General features: G+C 38.8%; 4 protein-coding genes across 5 annotated transcripts in view; 3 read left to right on the forward strand and 1 right to left on the reverse strand.

Annotated features, from left to right (window-relative positions):
* The first annotated feature begins 95 nt into the window (after positions 1–95).
* On the forward strand, positions 96–8,431 carry LOC119071869 (probable histone-lysine N-methyltransferase CG1716). Of its 2 annotated transcripts, XM_037176932.1 has the most exons (12): positions 96–425; positions 974–3,705; positions 3,762–4,600; positions 4,665–4,933; positions 5,000–5,989; positions 6,038–6,440; positions 6,501–6,689; positions 6,749–7,151; positions 7,207–7,373; positions 7,441–7,781; positions 7,860–8,061; positions 8,134–8,431. In XM_037176932.1, the coding sequence occupies exons 2-12, from the start codon at positions 1,029–1,031 to the stop codon at positions 8,314–8,316; spliced, it is 6,663 nt and encodes a 2,220-aa protein (XP_037032827.1). In that variant the 5' UTR covers positions 96–425; positions 974–1,028; the 3' UTR covers positions 8,317–8,431. The 2 variants fall into 2 exon arrangements, with proteins under 2 accessions (XP_037032827.1, XP_037032826.1); XM_037176931.1 differs by having other exon boundaries at positions 5,000–6,440.
* Positions 8,432–9,108: 677 nt separating this feature from the next.
* On the reverse strand, positions 9,109–9,897 carry LOC119071958 (ATP synthase subunit s, mitochondrial). The gene is made up of 2 exons (XM_037177090.1): positions 9,717–9,897; positions 9,109–9,648 (listed from the first exon to the last, which is right to left on the reverse strand). The coding sequence occupies exons 1-2, from the start codon at positions 9,824–9,826 to the stop codon at positions 9,177–9,179; spliced, it is 582 nt and encodes a 193-aa protein (XP_037032985.1). The 5' UTR covers positions 9,827–9,897; the 3' UTR covers positions 9,109–9,176.
* Positions 9,898–10,857: 960 nt separating this feature from the next.
* Positions 10,858–13,524, forward strand: LOC119071893 (lamin-B receptor). Its single transcript, XM_037176994.1, has 3 exons — positions 10,858–11,005; positions 11,143–12,742; positions 13,149–13,524. The coding sequence occupies exons 2-3, from the start codon at positions 11,143–11,145 to the stop codon at positions 13,433–13,435; spliced, it is 1,887 nt and encodes a 628-aa protein (XP_037032889.1). The 5' UTR covers positions 10,858–11,005; the 3' UTR covers positions 13,436–13,524.
* A 3,692-nt stretch (positions 13,525–17,216) lies between these two features.
* Positions 17,217–22,530, forward strand: part of LOC119071875 (serine-rich adhesin for platelets) — a 42,374-nt gene continuing 37,060 nt past the window's right edge. Inside the window, exon 1 of the mRNA XM_037176950.1 lies at positions 17,217–17,811. Within this exon, the coding sequence (XP_037032845.1) occupies positions 17,739–17,811 (73 nt within the window). The 5' untranslated portion in view covers positions 17,217–17,738. The remainder of the gene's footprint in view (positions 17,812–22,530) is intronic.

Below are 22,530 nucleotides of genomic sequence, written 5' to 3' on the forward strand. Positions count from 1 at the left end.
AGTGTAACTTCCTTTATGAATGATTCCCGCCAGTTAAACGTATTCTAGTGAGCGCATCCTATAACTCTTTCGTTGTATGTGTGTACGACTCGTTTGAAATTTGACAGAAAACTGTTCGAAAATATTCCCGGAGCAATGGAGTGTGGTGATTTGTTTCATTTATGTTAATTTGTATTTGAAAATGCTACTAGATCGCTAGTGAAGTGCTCGATTGCAAGGCGATAAAATCAAAGACAATGATTTGCGTTACCTGCCAACGATACCATCAATCAAATTGAATTGGAATTGCGAAAACATAATTGGGAGACAATCAAAGACGAAAGATTTTTTGTGTGTTCGTCGTGTTAATTTTGTTTACTCTCGTAAAAGTTCAATTGACGGAAAAAGATATTTACAAATTCATCCACGATCTAACCGACGATATTGTGAGTATGGCGACGAGTTTATTTTCATAAAATTTATGTTAGCCATTCTATTAGTTGAGGTCTAATAGAGCGACGAGTCGTATCTGGATCGGAACTGTACTTTGTCATTTTTTCGTCGAAAAACTTTTTCTGCGTTAGTTTTACTCAGCAAGCAACATATAACTGAGGCTCCCCAATGATTTGATTCGATTTATTCGGCATTTGTTTCTAAAAAAAGATTCAAGTTTCTCTTGCATTTTTCACTGTAAAAATTGCATGTCAAAGTACATACTCGAACCACTCAATGCTAACTGTTCGAAATCAATTTGTTTACACATAGACCCAATTTTGAAACTTAACTTAAGATTTTTGCTGTGTCTGGGTGGTCCATTCGATTAAATGAAATCAAATTTACATCCAGTATTGCAATGAGCAACTTTATACCAAAACAGTTTTGATCGACCAATATTTTTAATTTAATTTTTTTTTTGTATGCCACCAATTTAGTGACCAACTCACATTGCTGAAACTTTCGTATTTTGTAAAAAAAAATATTTTTTTTCCTCCAGAAACAGTTCGATTACCACCACATTGTTGCACAAAATCATCTCTAAATCAAAAAATATGGACGAACAACATGCGAATCTAAAATCGACGAATGTGAAGAAAGTTACACCGCCACCAGTCGAATCGTCAATTAACCAACGACCCAGACGATCGATAAAACATAAATTCATAAAATGCAATCGAGATTCGCCGGAGAAGAGCTTCGGTGCAGAGACTTCAACCGAAGTGACAACCAATGCCGAAAATGTTTTTGCACCCGAACCGGATACATCATGCCCATCAACTTCACATGGAACCGTAACCAAAGCAAAAACTCAGCAGAAATCGAATTCTAAGAAGAATGCACGACAAAGCGGCCGACAGAATCGTTGCAAAGAGGTTGAAGATAGTAACCTGCAAATGGTTGAAATTATCGACGATCCATCCGATGATCCGAACGTGTCGATCGAGGAAATTATCGAAACTTGTGTGCTTGATGCAGAGGAGTATCAGAGAATGGTTGCCTGTTCGAAAGACGCAGTGTCCACCGATTCATCATCCAATACATCCAATACAGTTACTTGCGCAACGGATCTGAGCGAAGAAAGTTCACAATCGAAGAGTAAAACGAATTACGATTCAATTTGCAAACAGAATTCGTGCGACAAACAGATTTCTGTTGGTTTGGTCGACTGTATGAAGAGTAAAAATTATCTGAAGCGTTTGAATGATGAACGTAGTAAGACTACTGCCAGTGGTACAACCAATACATTTGAAGGAGTTTTAAGCGCATCCATAGACGACAGCAAAGAAATTGCTATCACTGATGTGAAGCCAACTGTGGAATTCAATTCCCCAATTCGAACGCGGCGAGTTACTCGTTTAAGCAGTATGTACGCGCATAGACCAACCGATGCACAATTAGGTTCACCGATTCGTAACAGTCCGAAAATCAAATTTGAAGCCGCACAGCCATCAGACACCACACAAATCACCGAACAACAAACTCATTCTAAAGTCGAATTATTGGAAAATGTCAGCACACCAGAGGACGTATTGACACGAATTGAAAGTAGTGATGAAATTAAGTGTGAGGACCGTAATGAAATCCTTGTCAGTTCAACGGAGCCCCAAGTAAATACAGAAGATTTTAGAGAAATATCGAGTGAAAAGTCGAACGATGAACTATGCACTGCTGCGGAAGTAGATACAGATTCGATCGAAATCTCAAATGAAGTCGAAGTGCAGCATCTCGAAACCAGCGACTCTCCTATACAACAAGCCGAAAGCATTCAATCCGATGCACAACAAAGCATTGACACTGTTGCACAGAATTCGGACAGCCATGACATCGTCGCACCAACGATTCTGGAACAATTAAAATGTGACACTGAAATTGGTGATACGGTTCCAGTGTCAGAAGTAAAATCCGGTGTTGAACCGGCACGCATCGAAATAACATCACAGGAATCGGAGAGCAATGACCAACCAGCAAATGATGAAAAAACAAAGGAAAAGCTAAAATCGAAGAAAGGAAGAAAACGAACCTCGGATAAAGCCACTATTCAACCCGTAATTGCGCACGATAAACAGCAATCGCCTCCTACAATTCATGTACCAGAGCATCAGTCGATGGAACCAAATAAAATTGATTCCGTTAGTTTCGTGGAAAAGAAATCTCGCGATTCATATCCATCCAAGCAAACGCAACGCACCGCTTCCTGCGAAAATGAAGACAACACGCGGAAACAGAATACTTCTGGTGATATTGCGAAAACCGAAAAGAGTAAAAAGAAAAGGGAAAGTAGTTCCGGTAAAGACAAAACGGCGAAGCGGCCATCCGACTCGAGTAAAACAACGGAGAAACCGTCCGATTTGCAATCTACACACAAATCGTCCGATTCACAATCGACGCACAAATCTTCCAGCAGCAAATCATGGACAGACAGAAAGAGCAGAGATTTTAAGGATGGTAAGCCTGTCGAGCCGAAAACAAAATCACACTCATCCGAAACTGATTTGTCGACGAAAAAGTCACACAAGCGGGATAGCAACAAGACGGAAAAGGATATCATCATGAATCAATTGAGGCTCCTGGAGCAGAAAGCCGCCAATCGCAGTAAGTCAGCATCCCATCACGAATCCAATAAAGAAACATTAGAAAAGCCGCGGGAACCTCCGGTAAAGTCGGCAAAGGCAAAACCAATACCAGACGCCACTAAGATAAAATCCAAACCGAAAGAAACTGTTGCAGCTGAACCGAAAGATGACAAACCGTCAAATTCGAAAAGTTTGTCCGATACAGTATCAGCGAATCGCAAGAACCAACAGGCAGTGAGCTCAACGTCTCGGTCTAGCACTAAGAGCAATCGTTGTGGAACAGATTCCATTTTATCGGAATGCTACTTGCCGAAACAAGTGAAGTACGACGAATCGTTGTACTCGATTGAAGCTCTTAAGGCTGCCCAAGCTGCTCAAGAGGAACAAATGAAAGCTGATGCAGAAGCTGCGAAAAAAGCTAGAGAAATTCTTGCAGTGAAGGAGGAACAAGCGAAAGCAGCCAGAGCAGCTGCTAGACTGGCAAAGGCTGAAGCGGAGAAAGCAGAAGCTGAAAAGGCAGCAAAAATAGAAGCTGAGAAGGCTGCGAAAGTCGAAGCTGAGAAGATGGCTAAAGCGGAAGCAGAGAAGGCAGCAAAACTAGCTAGAAAGGCAGCTCGTTCTAAACAAGCCAAGGAAAATGCAAATAAAAGCAACGGTAACATGAACAAACAAATTGTTAATTTTACCAGATTTCTCACGATTTCATTTCAGATTCACCGAGCATTGAAAATTTTGGCCTATTCGCTACCAAAGATGATTCTCAAGAGTCACATACATCAAGTCCCGGTCAAGATTTCATTCCGGAAAACTTCAAGAATTCTGCAGCCTTCGTTCAATACCAGTCACATGATCAATTACAAAGCGAGATCCAGACCAATGAAATTATCATAAAGGCCGACGAGACGATAGTACCACCAGTTGATGAAGAAGAAACGAATATTCGTCGCTCCGGACGTATTAAGACAATCACCGAAACAAAGCAACGAGCTTGTGGCTTTGGATTGGTTAAAGATAAAGACAAATTCCACAGCATTTACGCTGGCGATCTCAGCTACAGCAGTATGTCAGATTCGCAATACATGTCAGATTATAACAGCAGCAACAGCAACAGTTTGCTCGATTTGAGCGAAATTGGAAAAGATTTGGAAATGGAACCGGTTGTCGCGAAACGACAAAAGACTGCAGAAGAATTGGAAGCGGAAAAGGCTGACGTCGCAGCTGGTTTAAGTTTATTCAAACAAATCGTTGATTGTGAGTATCGATCGGAGCGAACCATTAGCAAGGAAACGAAGAAAATGACCTGCGACTGCTTCCTGACCAAATCGGAAATCGAACGAGGTGAACTTGGATGCGGTGAAGACTGTCTGAATCGTTTGATTTTCATTGAATGTGGTTCACGTTGTACTATCGGCGATCGCTGTACGAACAAACGCTTCCAAAGACATCAAAATTCCGATTGTTCGATTTTCAGAGCCGGTAAAAAGGGTTTCGGAATGAAAGCGGTGTCGGTGATCGAGGCTGGCGAATTTATAATGGAATATGTTGGCGAGGTAAAATTTATCACATTCCTCATGGGTCTCACCTCTGAAATTTGTTCTATGGATTCGATTTCAGGTCCTCAACAGTAAGCAATTCGACGAACGACGATTCAAATATTCCAATGACAACATTCAGCACCATTACTTCATGGCATTGAGAAGTGACTGTGTCATTGATGCAACCATCAAGGGAAACATTTCCCGGTTTATCAATCACTCTTGCGACCCGAATGCCGAAACACAAAAGTGGACAGTGAATGGGGAGCTTAGAATTGGATTTTTCAGTACCAGAACCATTCAGCCTGATGAGGAAATCACATTTGACTATCAATTCCAACGTTACGGGTAAGCTGAGCGGTGCAATTTTCTCTCTTGTGTCTTACGTGTAAACAATTTATTCCTCGCATTTAGGAAAGAAGCTCAAAGATGTTACTGTGAAGCGGAAAATTGTCGCGGTTGGATTGGCGAAGAACCTGACTCGGAAGAAGAAGAAGATGAGGAGGAAGAAGAATACGACGAAGAAGAAGGCGAAGATGAAAGTGAAGAGGAGACACCGCAAATAGAAGAAAAAGTGACTCCACTTACGACAGAGCTTCCTGGACCTGAGACAATAGATGAAAATAAGTTAACCGATCCCATTACTAGTGTTAAGCAGGAAGACATCAACGACAAACTGCCTGTGGACGAAAAACCAATTTTGCCAATCAAAAAAGAGAAGCCAGCATCACCGGTCAAGAAAGTGAGGAAACCAAAGCTAGAACCAAAACCGAAGAAATTCAAGATTAAAAAAGCGGAAATTATGGAAGATCCGGACTTGGATCACGAAATTGCCAATTTGATGAAAACTAATCTGAAAAATCAAGCGCACACTCTGCGTTTCAGTCGTTTGATGGTTCGAGCGAAAATGCTGGATGCGAGAAGCAAACTTTTGAACATTCTACGAAATGGTGAGATAGCATGCAGGAGATTGTTTCTGGACTATCACGGATTGAAACTGCTTCATACGTGGATGTGCGATGCCGTCACAAAGAACGCGCAACAGGAATGGGGTTTTCGCCTGGAAATTCTGGAAACATTAGACGTGTTGCCCATTCCGAATAAGAACATGTTACAAGACAGTAAGGTAATTGTGGTGGTCCAAAAGTGGGCTAACACTAAGAGCATGAAAGAAAGTGTGAAATCGCCGGAAGAATCTCCTAGTGACAGTGGTTCGGGCACACCAATATCCGATGGGAACAGTCCTCAAGTTGAAGAGGCTAAAAATGTCGACAGTGTCAAAATCGAAGAATTGGAACATAAGGAGGGAGATGCCGTCGCTATAAAAGTGGAACACGATTTGTGTAAAACTGAAGCCGAAGTCACAGATTCTTCAAAAGCAGCGACAGATTCTTCAAAAGAAACGACAGATTCTTCAAAAGAAGCGACAGATTCTTCAAAAGAAGCGAGAGATGCCGATCCGTCGAAAGTTGCTGATGCGTTGAAAGACGTCAGAAAAGAGTATGAAGTTGCCGACAAAAATGATAGTGTAGCTACGCAGATCGGAACCGGTGAAGATTGCGCCGACGATGAACTGATGGAACAAATTCACCTCTTGACTGCAAAGTTACTTGAGGCATGGGAAGTGTTGAAGGAAGTATTTCGTATACCCAAAAAACTTCGAATCGAACAAATGAAAGAACACGAACAGGAAGCCAATCGAAATACAGAATCGGAGGATTCAAGCAAGCGAAACGGAGACTCTGCAAAGGAAAAAGAAAAATTTCGAAAAGAGAAACGAACTCGTCAAACTGATCCAACTGATCCTGAAACGTTGCTCTTGAAAGCACAACGACGGCGTTTGTTCGAGGCGACGGTAAGAAGAAAACTGAAAAATGCTTGGGATACCACTTCACTATAAGTTCATTATTTACAGGTGGCAACACAATCAATCGATAAAAGGAATCACGAACGACAAATTGAGGCCATTCACGTAGCGAAATGTAAATACTTTCAATTGGACCCACGTACAACATCATATCGAGCCATTCCGTTTAGCGTCAGCCCACTGACAGGACAATGGTATGCGAGAGACGGCAACCCGATTGCTACTCCTCCCAGTCATGTGAGTCATAAACAAACACCGAATAACAACTAGACTCTAACCGTAGACTCCTTCCACAGATTCACATCAAGCCTCCACAAGAACTACCGACAAATCCCGATGAATACGAACTCCCACCGATGGATTTGCCACCTCAATGGAAATTCGCCATCGACGTAAAGGGAAGGCTGTACTACTATCACGTGAAAATTCGCATACCACAATGGGATCCTCCGATAAAAATACTGCCATTAAGAGATGAGCCATCCAACACCGGTGACAACAGCACGGAACTGAGCGACGACAACGAAATCGATGGAAAAGACGATTCGCTAATCGTTTCAAGTAATCCTAACGAAATTGATTCGGAAAAGGAAGACGATTCCGATGTGTCGTCCGACGCAGTTGATAGCAGTGAAGATGAGTTACTGCAGAAACGGCAACAATTACTGAATTCCTTCCAGGCCAATCAGACTGATTTGGGTATCTTTTGTAATTGCCTGGTGCAGACAATGGAAATTAATTCTTCGATTTTCAGATATCTCTGCCAATTTAGCTGTCGAAATAAGTGCAATGGCAACAGTTAGTGATAAAAGTTCAATGGACGATAGTATGGATTTGTCGTTTAACTTGGACAACTCTTTGATGCATTCTGTTGGCAAAAAGAAAAATCGGGATGGTCTAGCGACCGAGCGTTTAATAAGCGTAAGTAGAGGCATCCCGAATTTTACGTCCAACGGATCAAAGTTAAATTTTACCATTTTCATCTCAGCCACGCACTGAAGAGGAGCGACTTCAAGGCAGAATCGAAAGCCAACGGTACCGACAAAATAAGGAGAAAATGAAACGTCGCAAGGAAAAACTTCGACAACAGAACTCGTCCGAGCCATCGAGAAAACTGAAAAAACTGACCGAAGGTCTACCGGTTGTTTCGCAGCAGGACGATGATTTGGAAGAAACGGACGATGAAGACGAATCGAATGCTAGCCTTAGCGATTTGGAAGTCAGCGGAGTATTGAATGCAAAATTTGTCGACGAATTGGATGGAATCAAATCGGATAAACTGTCAAATCGACCGGATCAACTGAAAATGCGACTAGATGCCTTACGATCGTAAGTCCACTGGACATCAGTGATGGTCAATTAGGAGAGCCATTTGTTGATTCTTGTTTGTTTCGTATTTTTTTTCAGTAATCGAAAGGTAACCAAACGAAAACGTAACGAGCCGGAACCCATTCCTCACAATAGTAACGAAGCAGCCAAACGGATTAAAGAAAAATTCTGCGCTGAAATGTCGGGTGTGATTGTGCAACATTTAGGACCGTATCGAAAGGATGACTGTAGAAGAGGAAGAATTAAGAGCAACGACGATTTTAAACACTTGGCTCGAAAGGTATAATATGTCCGGTCTACATTGACATTCGGTCACTTTTCTTAACAAAAATGTTTTTCTCCCGCTCTTTAGCTAACACATTTCGTGATGCTGAAAGAGTTGAAGCACTGTGACAATACCGTAACTGTTCTGGAAGTCACAGACTCGGTTCGAGCTAAATCGAAAGAATTCATACGGAAGTACATGGCGAAATTTGGTGATGTTTATGTGAAGCCGGACAACGATCCGGAATACAAGGAATTCTGTAATACGTAAATTGACCGTAGCTTTTAAGGACTTTAATGAAAAGAATTAATTTATTTAATTTAAGCTCGGGTATGTCCGCGCCATTTTTTTGTATATTTTAGTGAATACAAAAACTATAAGAGAAATACGGACGCTCATTTTTGTATAATTGAGAATAAGGTGAATCAGGGGAAGTGTTGGGTCTGGACTTTTACTTCTTATGGATTACAGATCCACGGCGTTTTTTGATATTCCCACCATTGAGCATAGGACTAGAAACGAGTTGAGCGCAAAACTACATTTAGTTTACGAAGACTCTAGAAGCTCCAGAATGACTCGTTTTCATTTTCGTTTGTACATTGGGATTATGCGTCGGAAAAGAGTCACTGGCTACTGCAAGCCTCTGGGAGAAATGTTGTCTTCATTCAGTTGTTCCAACAAACCGAGATCTTCAATAATTTTCAACTGATGAAACCGGCCTGTTTGCGCCGCTAAGATGTTAAGTACTGCTGATGATCAACCTCTGCCGCCCCATCTCAAAGTATTTAGAATTTTTGAAAGCATGCAACGTTCCAAGGCATTTACATTGAACATCCCAATGGTGTTGTTTCAAACTGGAAAACTAGAGTCCAAAGTGGGGCCGAAAGCTCTAATCTCGGGAGACGTACAGTGCGGCTACGAAGAGACAAATGAAGAGCGGCTGGCTTGGTGATACTTGGAAAGAAATCTCATTGAACTCAAAAACCATTTGTTTCTCAAATGGGCTGTTATTTCCGCGAGAAACAACAATTGCAACTGTTACAGTAATGAAGAAACTGACCGTACTGATCAACAAATACAACTAGTTTATTGGAACCCATAACAATAAATTACACAAAGGGAAGTTCAGCTCATTTCTTGGATATAATTTGGATTTCACACCCTGCCAATGCAGTCTGCAGCTCCTGCTGCACTGCTTTCATATCCTTCACATACGGTAAATTTTCGATGTTCAATTTCTTTAGATTTTTTAGCTGTTTCAACGATAGCAATCCCTCGTCGATGACATTATAGCATCCGTTAATTTCCAATTCGCTGAGTGAATCTTTCAAATAGCCCAATTTCTCGATAGCCTCATTTTCCAAATATCTGCACGATTTCAATGATATTTTACGAATTGCCGAACAATCTTTGAAATGATCAAATCCCATTGCCATAATCGTTGTCTTGTTGTGTGTGTCAACTTCTTCGATTTGATAACGAAAATTTACAGCCGGCAGAGCGTTGTAATCGGTTATCCATTTTTGGTTTTCAAATTTAATGAAACCTCCGTTCTTCAGGATCCATTCGGCGCACAGACGATCAGGACCAACGGTCTTTAATCTGTGATTTGAGTATTATGTGAGATTTAGAAGGTATTACGCATTTGAGTCCTCTACCTTCGAAATTACCTGTCAGTGTCTAGAGCATTGAATGCAACTCGAAAATATCCAAATATGTTCCTGGACTGAGTCTTACAGGCTGACAATAGGAGACGTTGACGAATGATCGGAATAAACATTGAAAATAAATTAAATTTGGCGACTCAAATACCGTAAATAATTATGACCGATTCACGTCGGATCTGCAATATCAACTGAATAAACCACTCCGAAACTGTCAAAATGCAGCGAACGAGGCGATTTGGCGCGCACATATTTAAAATTTTTCGAACATGTCGAATACTCTTTCCTGCCTTGAAGACTGCAAAAATCAGCGATGGCACTGCCTTCGAGTCGGTTTTTTGAAATACGAAATTTATAAATCAAAATCTTTTGTTAGAAAATAACATTTTTGATCACATTGTCCGTGAAAGTATTGTTCGATGAAGTGACAGGAGTGACCGACTTGCCGACAGCGTCAATCATTGAGAGTCCTGTGAAATTCACGCCGTAAGTGCGGTCGAAATTCAAAATGGAAAGTGTGGAGGTCTTTCTAACGTAGCGTCATTTTCATACAATGAAGCGTTGAAATGTATTTTTTGGTTCACTTTTTCATCGAATCGTTCACTTAAAATTCAAATTTAAGGCACACTTACGGCGTGAATAGTGCTCAAATCCACAATCTACAAACGTTGCAAATAGTATGTAACCATACTACTGTCTAAGCCTTTTAGATGGGACCGAGTCGGTTCCTCACGACAAATTGATGAAATTAAAACCAAATTTGACCAAAGAAGGTCAGAACTGGTCAATAAAAACCGTAAGCCATTTTCTTGCAAAACCAGTAGTTAAAAAATCAAAAGGCCATCATGATCGTAATGGTAACTGTTTAAAGGGTAAAAACCGCAAGCCCAGCCTGTTGTGAAGAGAACGACATGCGCCCAAAACAAATTGCAACGAAAAAATGTTACTTCGACTACTCCTGCAACGAAGGCCTATTTAACAGTAGGAATTGCTGAGCGCGAAGTCGAATTACGTTTCTTCAAATCCAAAACAACAATATTTTGGTCACGATAGAACGAGCACAACGAATAATAATTTTACCTACAAAAATCCGATTTTAAATTTTAACGGACTGTCCTGCAATACCGACATAAATGACTCCGAATGATAGATGCCATTTTTTCCTAAACCAAGCCGCCATACTTCATACCAGATTTTTAGCGTCATCTCTTGTTTGTTAGTGATTGTCTTTACTGATTGTTTCAAATTATTGGGACCTGAATCGATAAAATTGGAATTCCCGAAAATCGTCAAAGGTACGTACGAAAGTAGACCATCACCGATTGCAGTTCATGTGCATTTTTCCGGCTGAATTTATTTTAGCGCGATAAATTCCTTATCGCATAACTGTCACAGCACCGTAGCTAACCTTGTTTTCTATTTTTAAATTCAGATGGAACGCAGAGGTTCACGAGGTGTGACTAGTCGTAGAGTCGCCACTAAGTCACCACCAAGAAATAAGTCACCGACAAGAAACAAGTCACCAGCACGAAAGTCCCCGGCAAGAAAATCGCCAGCCAGAAAAATCGAACCAATTAAGGAAGAGCCTGCAACTAAAGCACGCAGAGGGCGTCCGAAAGCCGCGCCAAGTCAACCGAAAAGTGAATCGCCCAAAAATGAACTACGCAAGGCATCGCTATCGCCAATTAAACATGAAACGGGACGATCCAGCGTACATACGAAATCGGTGACCACAACAACGTCCAGCAGTGTTAAAGTGTCGCAAATTTCCAACGAAAGTGATGACGAGGTCAAGCGTCTTATTTCGAGAAGACTGAATGCAGCAAGAGAAAAGCTTGATGGCCTACGCTACACACCGACTCCGTCAGAATTATCCAGACAATCAAGACAGTCACAAAGTCGTTCGATGAGCCGAAGCGTTCTTGACGACGACGATGAATATTCGGATCGAGAAACTGAACCGATACACGACGAGGATCGGAATAAGTACAGTTATCGGCTGGAGACCAAAAGACCCACTACTTCACTTTGGGTTGGACTGTCGGTGTTGGTACTGATTTTGTTGATATCGGCGGTCGGATTCTACCTACCGTTTTCTTGCAATCGAGAAGAATGCGATTTTTCGGTCGCTCGATTAGCCAAGCTAAAATGGTTGAAAACGTACGGAAACTGGGACGTGTCCATCTACTATCCTGCTTACATTTTTGCCATCTACTTGCTATCGGCGATTCCAATCGGTCGCACGATTCCACTGAAAAACGAAAGTCCATCGATCTCTTACAATTTCAATGGTTTGGCTCTGTCGGTGATTGTTGGTGCAGCGGTTGCCATTGCAGAATATCTCAAATATCCCGTCATTCGTTTCATTTACGGAAATTACCAGCAATTCTGCTGTGCTGCCATTGCGTACGCGTTGATTGTGGCTGGGTGGCGGTACGTCATGAATCGGAATGTTCACAACGAATATACGTGGAACCCATACGCGAAAAGCGGTAGCTTCTGGAAAGACTATTTCGTTGGACGCGAAATCAATCCTCGATGGTTGCTGTTCGACATCAAATTGATTCACTATCATGCGGCTATAATTGCAACACTGCTGTTGAATGGCATTTTCATCTATCGCAATTTGAAGTTCAGCGCATTGCCGACAGAAAACGGAAACATCACCCTGAACTGGACCGAAGCCATCCTATTCACGTACAACAATGTAAAATACGACCCGATCGCATTGTTGACTGCTTGCCTGGTATTCTGGCACGCATTGGATCAACTCATTTTCGAACACCACCTGGCATCATCGTTTTTCTTGCAAGGTGAAGGAGTCGGTGCATTTTTGCTACTCCGGAACGCTCTATACCCGTTTTTGAATTCGTTGATTGCTAAGTACGCATGGGAGCATAAAATTGTCGGAGTGCCAGGGTGGGCCATTTTCGTAACGGTCGCTGTGTTTACTATTGGATGGTTCATTAAACGAGGAAGCTGTAAAATCAAGTACGAGTTCAGAATGGATCCAACGAATCCGAAGTTCTACCGTAAGTAGTTTGCATAAAAATTTGATTTTTGCAAAAATTTTGTCTTCCGATATCTGTGGTTGTTTAAGCTGTGTACTCCTACCTCAGGTCTTATCGCTGGCTCATTATTTTCTAATTCGATTGCTAGTTTCACTTGACTATTTAGAAAGTAACTTTCGGCCGAAATGACTACTCTGTTAAAAGGGTACCTTTTCAGCTCGGGAACCGCAACCATTGTTGAATTTATATTTTCAAGTTGAAATCCAAATTTGCTTTTGATTAAGTTGGGCTAGGGACAGACTGATGTATTTTTCTATTATGTTATGGAAGCCACAGCAAACCCGATGTCCGAAAAATCCCAATCACATCCAAACTACCACAGCCACGCAAATCGACTAACTTTGAATATTTATCTTCCAATTTTCAGATGCCGATACAATACAAACCCTCCAACACCGACGACTCCTCGTATCCGCCTATTGGGGCCTGATCCGACAGCCGAACTACTTGGGCGAAATCATTTCATATCTTGCGCTGGCGATTCCATTGATCTGGGGTTTCGCTTGGCCACCATTGGTTGCCATTTTAATCAGTGTCGTCCATTTAATTTTACGCGGTAAACAAATGTCCCACCGGAATTTCAATCGATACAACAGCCATTGGGCGCGGTATTGTCAACGAGTTAAATACATTCTGATACCGAAGGTGTTTTAACGCATGTGATGTGTCGTGTGGATTTGTTTAAACAAAAAGGAATTGAAGAGAAGATGAATGAAGATACACCTTCGTGTAAGTAAAAGAAATTTTTTGTTGTAATTTTAATTTGCAAGTAGACATCCGTAGTCCGTAGTGGATGAGAGAGTAACTCTTTTTTTTATTAAATGATCTGAATTTCATCAAACGAATAAATTGTTTCATCCGACACAACATCGGGAAAAATTAGAATATTTTTTTAACTAAAAAAGACGATGAAATAATTTGAACAATCAATACACACCTAAATGTACAACCCTTTTATACGTTTTACAGTGAACGACATCTCAAATGTCTCACTGTCATTTTTTTCAGAGAATGTCATTGTGAATTTGCAATGACACAATACAATTCTCAGAAAAATTTGACAGTGAGACATTTGAGATGTCGTTCACTGTATGCAAAAAATACAAAAAAAATTGTTCAATTACATCTCTTCTTCAACTCAAGACAAAACGTCCTAACATTAAAAAAAAGTTTTCTTTGTCTTAATTTAGCTTAAGATTTTACCATTAAAAAATCATTTTTTTCGTAGAATATTGCCATTTCTTCATAGGCCACGTATTGAGCGAGCTAGCAAAATTTTTCGTGACTCTCATTAAATTTGTACAGAAGGTTAGCGTAATTTTACACCGACCAAAATCTCTCCAGTATGACCGTCAATCTGTGTGCATACAGCCAAGGTTTGAATCCTGCATTTCTTATTGTTATGCTTCTCGCATCGGGTAGTGGTAATATAATGACATTGGTTTCAAATCTCAGACTTTTGAGACTCCACCACCTATAGCCTCGATGCATCATTACATTAAACAAATCCAACCTCCACAAGCTTTCTTACTGCAGAGATTTTGGTCGGTGAACTAAAAATTTCGCTACCTCGCTCAATACTATAGTTATAAGTTGACCGAGCGTTCGGTGAGCAGAAGTTTTATGGGATGTTACCGCGGGGAAGTTTCAATAGAAATGAAAAATCTTTGTTGTAACGACTGCCCCTGCGAGACATAATGTCTCAGACTATTTAACCGCTCTTCGAACATTCAATAGATAATTTTCATTGAATTATTTTTAAAACGGATGAACAAGTGTCCACCATTGCACAATTGCAGTACATTTTTTTACCTTTTTTTATAATTTTTTTTTTCTTATGAAGCCTGAACAAGTCAGAGTAAAATCATTTTTTTTTCATAATTAAACGCACAAAATGACTACAAAAATAACAATGATAAGATGATGTACATAATATAGTCGTGCCGTTGGTTGCGACGACACGCAGTAACGATTAAGAAATTCTAATATAATTTAAACGGATGACAAATATGTTTTCTTCTCATTAATTAAATGAAATTTGAATGGATCAATGACATAAGGCTAAGAATTTTTAATTGGTTTGCAAATTGCTATAATAGGAAAAAAATAGAGAATAATTTTATGATTTCTTTTTCGTCAGTACGTGTAGAGTACCATAGTATTGTGAATTGGTGCAATGTACTTTACCGACTTCATTTTATTGTAAATACAAAAGTAAAATTTTAGTTTAATAAAAAAAAAGTTTTTGTAAAACTTACAGAGCGATTTTTTCTAATGATATTCCATATTGCAACCTGATGTCACTTAATAAGTGTTGTAAAGTGAATTGTACAACTTAGCACAGTTGCATTCATCGGTACTTACTTCACTTTTATTAGCAAACAGATAGATCTTAAGACACCTTTAATGTCTGGTTTATCATTTTCTTTCTTATTTTATTGCATATAAAGTATTGATGTTAAGATCTGCGGTGTGCAGTCCATGGATGTGTGATGAAATTTTAAATATGCGAACTAACTATCTACTTGATCGAAATAGTAAGCCGTACAACATTAAGTTCTTGATTTTAGTCTCAAGATCACAGGGTCATATGCTGCATCCGATCCTATACAAGAAACCATCAAATTAAAACTAAATTAGTTGAACTTATAACTTTTGTTGTGTTAGAAGTGTAATGAAACTGAAAGTTCAATTGAGGGACTAGTCCATGCAGAGGAGTAACGGAATCAGGCAAATGCTGTGTTCGAAAAATATCGAGCAAATGTCAAGTACATGCTGGTAAATACGAGTAATGAATTAGATAAAATACCAATACAAATCAACGTGCTAATGTCCAGAAAATGAAGAGAGAATGCAGTCACATGCTTTTTGCGAGTTGTATCCTCTTCGGTCACTAGTTTACAATGCGCTTCCGTTCTTGGATACATTTTACTATTTTAAAGAATGAAACTATGTCAACTCTGATATCATCGCCTAGTGTTTGATCCAAAATCTTGTACGTCATTTGTTTCAACAAAATATTTCACAAGATAAAACCACTATAACCGTAGGTCAAAGCTTATTTTTATCGTCGTTGTAGATAACAGATGGCAGAGGATTTTCTTGTAAGTGTTCGCTTGCAAAAAATTATTGGGCAAGACAAAAGAACGTTTTCTCAAAATTTTCTTGACTCTAGAATCTAGAGCATCGAACGGATTGATGTTGTTTGGAAGGCTTTTTTCTGAAAATCGGTAACATGAACCTACACGAGATGATTTTTTCAACAACTTTTTATGTATAAGTCAAGCAACTGAAGCAACTGTACGTCTGCACTCCTCGTCAGACATTGTCGCAACTGATTAATAGATATCTCTCACAAATAAAGTCTAATGAGTGTCTGGTATACAGAAATCAGAGTGTGTGGAATCAATTTCGATGCCACTCCTAGAAACCGATGACATTTTTTTTATTATCCACTTGTCGTTATGTGTCTTGACATAATTACGGCTACATTTTAAGGCTGGATATTACTTTTTGCTCAGGATGATGTCGTCGATGCACAATATAGAATATGCTTTGTAAAAGGCACTCTTCGACTTTGTAGTCATAGATCGATTCGCTGTTAACATCTTTTATATGCGACAATTTCCATAAAGATGTCACGAGAAAATGCCATTCTTATACAGGCTATTCATGCCTACGCATATCTATAGCGAACTGAGAGCATCAGATAGAGTCCAGTTTACAATGTAAATAATTTTTAGATCTTCAGATACATTCCGTGGAAGACCGATGTTAAAATTAATTTTTTTATTTCTCTGAAACACCAATAGAGTCACTTCATCACGATGTGGTGTATGGTAACCGACTCCAACCGTCTCAACGGAAATCAATTATCTTCTTCGTGCAATTATGTTTATGGTTATTGAACATCCAACAAAATTATAAACACAGAAACGAAAATGTTTTGAATGTTTTGTCTTGTGCGCCGACCAAACGTTGAATGTATCTTTCAATTTATCAAACATGAGAATCAACCAGAACATAAGATATAAATGGTCAGATAGAAGGAAAAAATTTGTTATAATGCGTAATGTATAATGGAATGCATACAGAACAATCCAATCTGTACAGAAACTTGTCGAGTGCAGTAAAGTAATTGCAATCAAATTCAAATTTATAAACATGAAATGTACGTAGAATGCAAAATGCATAGTCTTGCGTATACACAATGTAATACCCTGACAGTATATTAAGCATGGAGCTCGGTATATTTCATATATACGTACGTGTGTGATGATTAAAAAAGACTTTTATAATCGACTGAACTCAAACCAACACAAGAGTTTCTTCGTGTACAAGTCAAGCCAATCTTCGACTGTATGCAGAAAACTATCTACTGCGAGTTTACCTTGTGGTTTTGGTATTTTGGTTTTACCACTTTAAATATTCACTCGTTAGTCTGTGAGTTTCTCTTGTGCGGCAAAGACTCGCATGTCTTTGCGTGGAACTTTATACAGAAATCGTTTCGTTATTGTTCGATAATATACGGTGACGTTGTTTTTGCCAAAGTCAATCGACAAGAAATAAAAATTTAATAAAAAAAGGAAATCGAATTGTGCAAGAGTGAGTTTGAGCTGTGTGTAGTACATATTTCGACATTGTCTGATTGTCAGAAAAGTCGGTAATACAACGTACAAAAAGATGTGAATTTTCGTTTTGTTATTTTTCCATCGAAAATATAGTAACGAAAAATTGGATGATGAATGGATGAGATTAGATTGCCCTAGATATTCATCGTGTGATCCGAAAAGTTGTAAATAACATGGTTGCACAATGAAACCGCACAATAACAACTTACCACTGAGATAATGAAGAGGTTTTCTCTGCAGAAGTGTTTTTCCATTTGTATTGAGTGAAAAGTGATTTCCATGTGAGTAAATTACAATTTTTAGAATAGAAACGAGACAGAAAGAAAATGGTAAATGCTCATCAATTACCCGGTCTGCTGCTGCTACTCTTATGTTTCGGATTATCTGATCAGCAACAAGGTAATTTGTGTTTTTGTTTTCATTTTTTTGTGTTGTTAGAAATATACTTCCATCCCACACGCCTACACCGTGCTTGAACACGAACGAACCGATAGTTTCTCTTCCTTGAAAAAATCGAATTTCAAATATTTGATCCACATTCTTAATTGTTTTCATTTTAGTTATTTGAAATAATTTCATTGATTTGTTTATTCTATGGTAATTTTAACACAACTCTCTGTCTTTTTACCATTCATACAAACTGGTCTAGTGTATATATATACGTACCGCATATAGTCTACACAACACATTTTGATGTTATATTGAAAACAGTCTAAACAGCGGCAACAACAGCAGTTTTTCTATATAAGAGCTCGATACGTTTGCGACCAGAAATACTTTCCTTTTTTCCTCAAGGCCTACCGCTTATATGCATTAAATGTAGTTAATGGAATGAATGAATAAAAAATTCGTTTTATTATAAATTCTTTGTAAAAATCATTTTTTAATAGACATAGAAATATAGTTAACATTTTGCCTAACCTATCGGTTACAGAAATGTATTCGTAACATTTAATATTGAGGGTGTTCCGTAAGTTCCGTATTTATGAACGGTTTTCTTTGTAAAATTGCATACATAATCCAACGACATACAAACCCTTCTTTTAATGGTGTATAATATCCGACGATGCGTTGTAAAAGTGGTTTTTCTTATTCCAGTTGGAGCTTCCTTTTGAATTCGAATGTTGAACGGAGAGCCATGAACCATATTCAATTCGCATGAATAAAAAAAAGTCTGAAGTGGAATTCGGTAAAAAAAAAACTGGTTTTTGGCAACAGATCTATTTCTTTTCAAAAAGCTGAAATCGATTTTCGATTTTTATGATGTTATTCAACTCATGCACAAATCTTTTGTTTTAACGAACTGTGTATAGTACAAGTACACAGAATGAAGAGTGTAGTGATTGTTACCATTATGCAATTTCATTTTCATACAATGCTGTTAGAAGGTTCAATGTGGTCATCTAGTTTTAGTGTCCGGTCTTTTTTTAAGTATTTTTTAAGTAGTGGAAAAATATTGGACTTATCGCAATTCTAGATCCAGAATACTAGTATTGCATTAATCATACCCTCCTTATAGAGATATTCAATACCTTATACGGATTAATTTATGGTTGTTGCCTAGAGAAATCAGAAATTAGAAAAGTTCTAAAATTTCTCAAACGGTAAAATAATGATCAGTATAATTTCCTAATCTATTTCTTCTATTGACCTTAGTCATTAACTAGTTGATGACAAATCTATTACTTCAATAATTTAAACATTTATGTTGCAACCAACACTCATTGCTAATTTATGGAGTTGCTATAGGTAATAGATAACCCATGCCATGTCGAATTGTCTAATGTCCGACGATTTTTTTCTTCAAAAATGTTGGTTTTTATGTTGATCCAATAATTTCCTTAAAGAAGACTTTTACAACCTGACGAGCTCCGGGCCTATTATTTGAAATTTAATTCCCAAAATTTCCAAATATTCCCAAAAATTCACAATATTCAAACGGTAGTTGCATGCCTATTGCTGAGTGAAAAGACGTCTGCGTCTCTATAGACGACTTCTTCAATTCAGTTCAATTTTTGGGAACATTTGTTAATATTTGGGAATTTTTGTGATTTTTTGGGAATATTTGGGAAGTAGAAGATTGCAGAAGTATAGACGATAGAAAATACCTGCTGTAATGCCGCTGGATATTCCTAAAACACTCGTGAATAGCGAAAATAAACTTTTGATGGACGAAATCAAATGTCAGTGGTATTTAGACACGATTTATAAAGCCTGGTTAATAACTATTAAAAAAGAAACATTTTGGGAGAATATATTCAAAGGGAGCAATTATTTAGGAATGGATTCCCAAAAATTTCCAAATATTCCCAAAATCGATTCCCAATTAATAGGCCCTAGACCCAGACACGGTATCCCGTTACAAAAATAAAGTTTTTTGAAGGTCTCCCAAAGAATGACATCTGATCCGAACTCCGACCTAAAAGGAGTTCAAAATCGTTTGTGTTAGTCTTCAGCTAGATCCTTCCCCACAGTCGATTTGTGAAAAAAGCGATATGTCCCATACATTTTCAAGATTCTTCAGAAAATTATGAAACAGAACTGTTGGCTACCGGCGTTTTTTTATTTTTTATTGATATTGACTGTTGAATAATAATTTCGACTCTAACGACGATTATAATTGTAAATTGTAAATTGCGCCGACCAATGAGAACGACGAGACTTCTCTCTCTCAGACGATTGTGCTTGTTTATGTTTTCTTCGTTCGACTGTTATAAAATATGAGAAGTTTTTGCTAAAAACGCAAAAATCTTGTAAAAACAAGTCTAAATTTTGCTTTTTGGTTCATTTTTTTACAAATAATGGAGTAAATTGATTTAATGTGGTAGACCGTATTAAGCTCTCCATAAAATGAGTCTGTTAGCAAGGCAAAGAAGCCTTTATACTATGTTCTTAGGTATATCACTAAAGTAGCAGATTGAGTAAACTTTAAAGTTATAGATTAGCCACTCATCAAACCGTTCATAGATCCGCTTTATTATACATCTAAGTAACCAATAAATATCACTCTTGTCAAACCATTCGAAAATTAGTTAGATAAAAATCTATCGATTGAGAAATTACCTTATCAATTAGTTTGTCGGTTTACCGCAGTGAAAATGGCTTTAATTTTGAAAAATGTACGCAATAAACATGCCTCAGACGATGTTAAATATTATGCGTTATACTCATACTATTTTCTGGGCTATAACAAAGCCAAAATTGCGGTTCTGTATCGCAAAGACCCAACCACCATCACCAATTGGATACTTCGGTACGAAAAGACGGGATCGTTGTCTAGAAAGGAGACTGTACGAGTGCCATATAAAATTGATGATGAAAAGCGTAATTGGTTGCTCAACTTGTACCGTGTGTGCCCGATATTATACTTGGAAGAAGCGAAATGTAAATTTGAAAGAAATTTTGGGATAAGAATTTCTGCCTCCTACATCTGTAAACTTCTTCACGAAAACAATTTCACCTGGAAAACCATCGAAATCCGTGCAATTCAAATCAGAGACAAAGAGATTGAGAAATTCTTTAACGAGCTCAACTCCATCGAATGGCATTACACAAACTTGGTTTTTCTGGATGAGATATCGGTTGATAATCATGGCTTAATTCGATCCAAAGGCTACGGTATCATTGGTAAAAAACTGGTTTTCCGTGGAGAATTTAAACGCAAGCCGAGGATGTCTTTGTTGTGCTTTTTGGGACAAGATGGAATTTTAGAGACATTTCAAACGGAAGGGACGTTTACAAGACAAATATTTTTCGATTGTTGCAAGGTCTTTGCATTGGGAGGATCTTGTCACGTCTTTCCCGGACAACACAGTGTGTGGATTCTTGATGGCGCTAGAATCCATTGCCACGCACCCATCATCCGCTATTTGCGGTCACTCGGGATTATTCCCATCTTCCTTCCACCGTATACTCCGTTTTTCAACCCGATCGAAATTGTCTTCGGAATCGTCAAGAAACATTTGAAGAAAGCGTTTGCTCAATCGACAAAGGACATGGAATTTCAAGTGAATTCAGAATTTATGAAAATGCGGAATTTCGATTGCACGTCGATTTTCAAGAGTTGCGGATATGTGTGGAGTGGTAAATTCGATCCGAGCGTCGCCCAACAACAAGATCCGGCCCATTTTGAATTCAATTGAAGAAAACGAATAATTTCTGTAGTAAAATGCAAATCAGTTCATTTATTGTGGAAGTCAAACTTCAGTTTTATCACAATTTTTTGTTAAAAATACAGCCAATGAATGCAACATAAATTCCTGGAGTTCTCAATTATTCATGTGATCAGTATCCTCGCAGTCAATGACGAGGTCGTCTTGGCTCCGACTTACTTCATTTTCTTCAGGACGCAGTGTATCCGACATTGCAGCGACTAATCGCTGATTTGATTCAATAATTTCCTCCAAGCTTTTCAAACGCCATTCCATCAACTGCATCACACGCATCGTCGATTGTCGCATTGTTTCAAAATCTTCTCTGAACAGCTTCACTTGACCTTTGAACGAGTCGATCATATTGTCCGTAATTTTCAGACCATTTCTTGCGCTTTGCATTCGTTCATTGTCCGAGAACGCCACCGAACGAAACAGTAAAATTAAGTGAGCCGGTGGACATTCATTCATCATCCGTTCTCGCGACTCGTTGGCTGGAGCGCATTGTATGTAATTGGCCCACATGACCCAACTGGAGTGATTAGATGAATAGTGTGTGCCATGTATATCCTTCAGTTTGGCCACCATTTCCATTAGAGATACTGTGCTGTCCGCATTAGCTCTATCTCTCTTTTCGGGAATCAAAAGTTGTGCTGAGAACTTGGTGTGTGCAGCCTTGTTGCAAATTTTCTTTCCGAAGGAGTAAACGAAAATAGTCACATGTTTTCCTCTCAGTTTGCGCAAAAAATCCACGTTGACTTGTGACACAGGAGTAATTTTTTTGCTTCCTTGGGGCTGTAGAACCACAAACTTTTCAATTTCATTCCGGGTCGGCTGCTCACTTTCTGCCCACGTAAAAGAATCACCATCCAGCAGTGCCTCGCGTTTGATAAATTGCAATGAATTTGCCCACAACAAATCAAAAATTTCCTCCAGGCTTTCACCAGCAATCACCTTCTCGTTGTCG

The sequence above is a fragment of the Bradysia coprophila genome (assembly GCF_014529535.1).
Source record: "Bradysia coprophila strain Holo2 chromosome IV unlocalized genomic scaffold, BU_Bcop_v1 contig_5, whole genome shotgun sequence".
Taxonomy (NCBI): Eukaryota; Metazoa; Arthropoda; class Insecta; order Diptera; family Sciaridae; genus Bradysia; species Bradysia coprophila.

Bases quoted from the DNA above. Each gene is read 5' to 3' on its own strand.
- LOC119071893 (XM_037176994.1), top strand. From the start codon at position 11,143: ATGGAACGCAGAGGTTCACGAGGTGTGACTAGTCGTAGAGTCGCCACT. The intron at 12,743-13,148 runs GTAAGTAGTTTG...TCCAATTTTCAG, and splicing joins AACGAATCCGAAGTTCTACC to ATGCCGATACAATACAAACC.
- LOC119071869 (XM_037176931.1), top strand. From the start codon at position 1,029: ATGGACGAACAACATGCGAATCTAAAATCGACGAATGTGAAGAAAGTT. The intron at 3,706-3,761 runs GTAACATGAACA...ATTTCATTTCAG, and splicing joins AAATGCAAATAAAAGCAACG to ATTCACCGAGCATTGAAAAT. The intron at 4,934-4,999 runs GTAAGCTGAGCG...CCTCGCATTTAG, and splicing joins TATCAATTCCAACGTTACGG to GAAAGAAGCTCAAAGATGTT.
- LOC119071958 (XM_037177090.1), bottom strand. From the start codon at position 9,826: ATGTTTATTCCGATCATTCGTCAACGTCTCCTATTGTCAGCCTGTAAG. The intron at 9,649-9,716 runs GTAATTTCGAAG...CTCAAATCACAG, and splicing joins AATGCTCTAGACACTGACAG to ATTAAAGACCGTTGGTCCTG.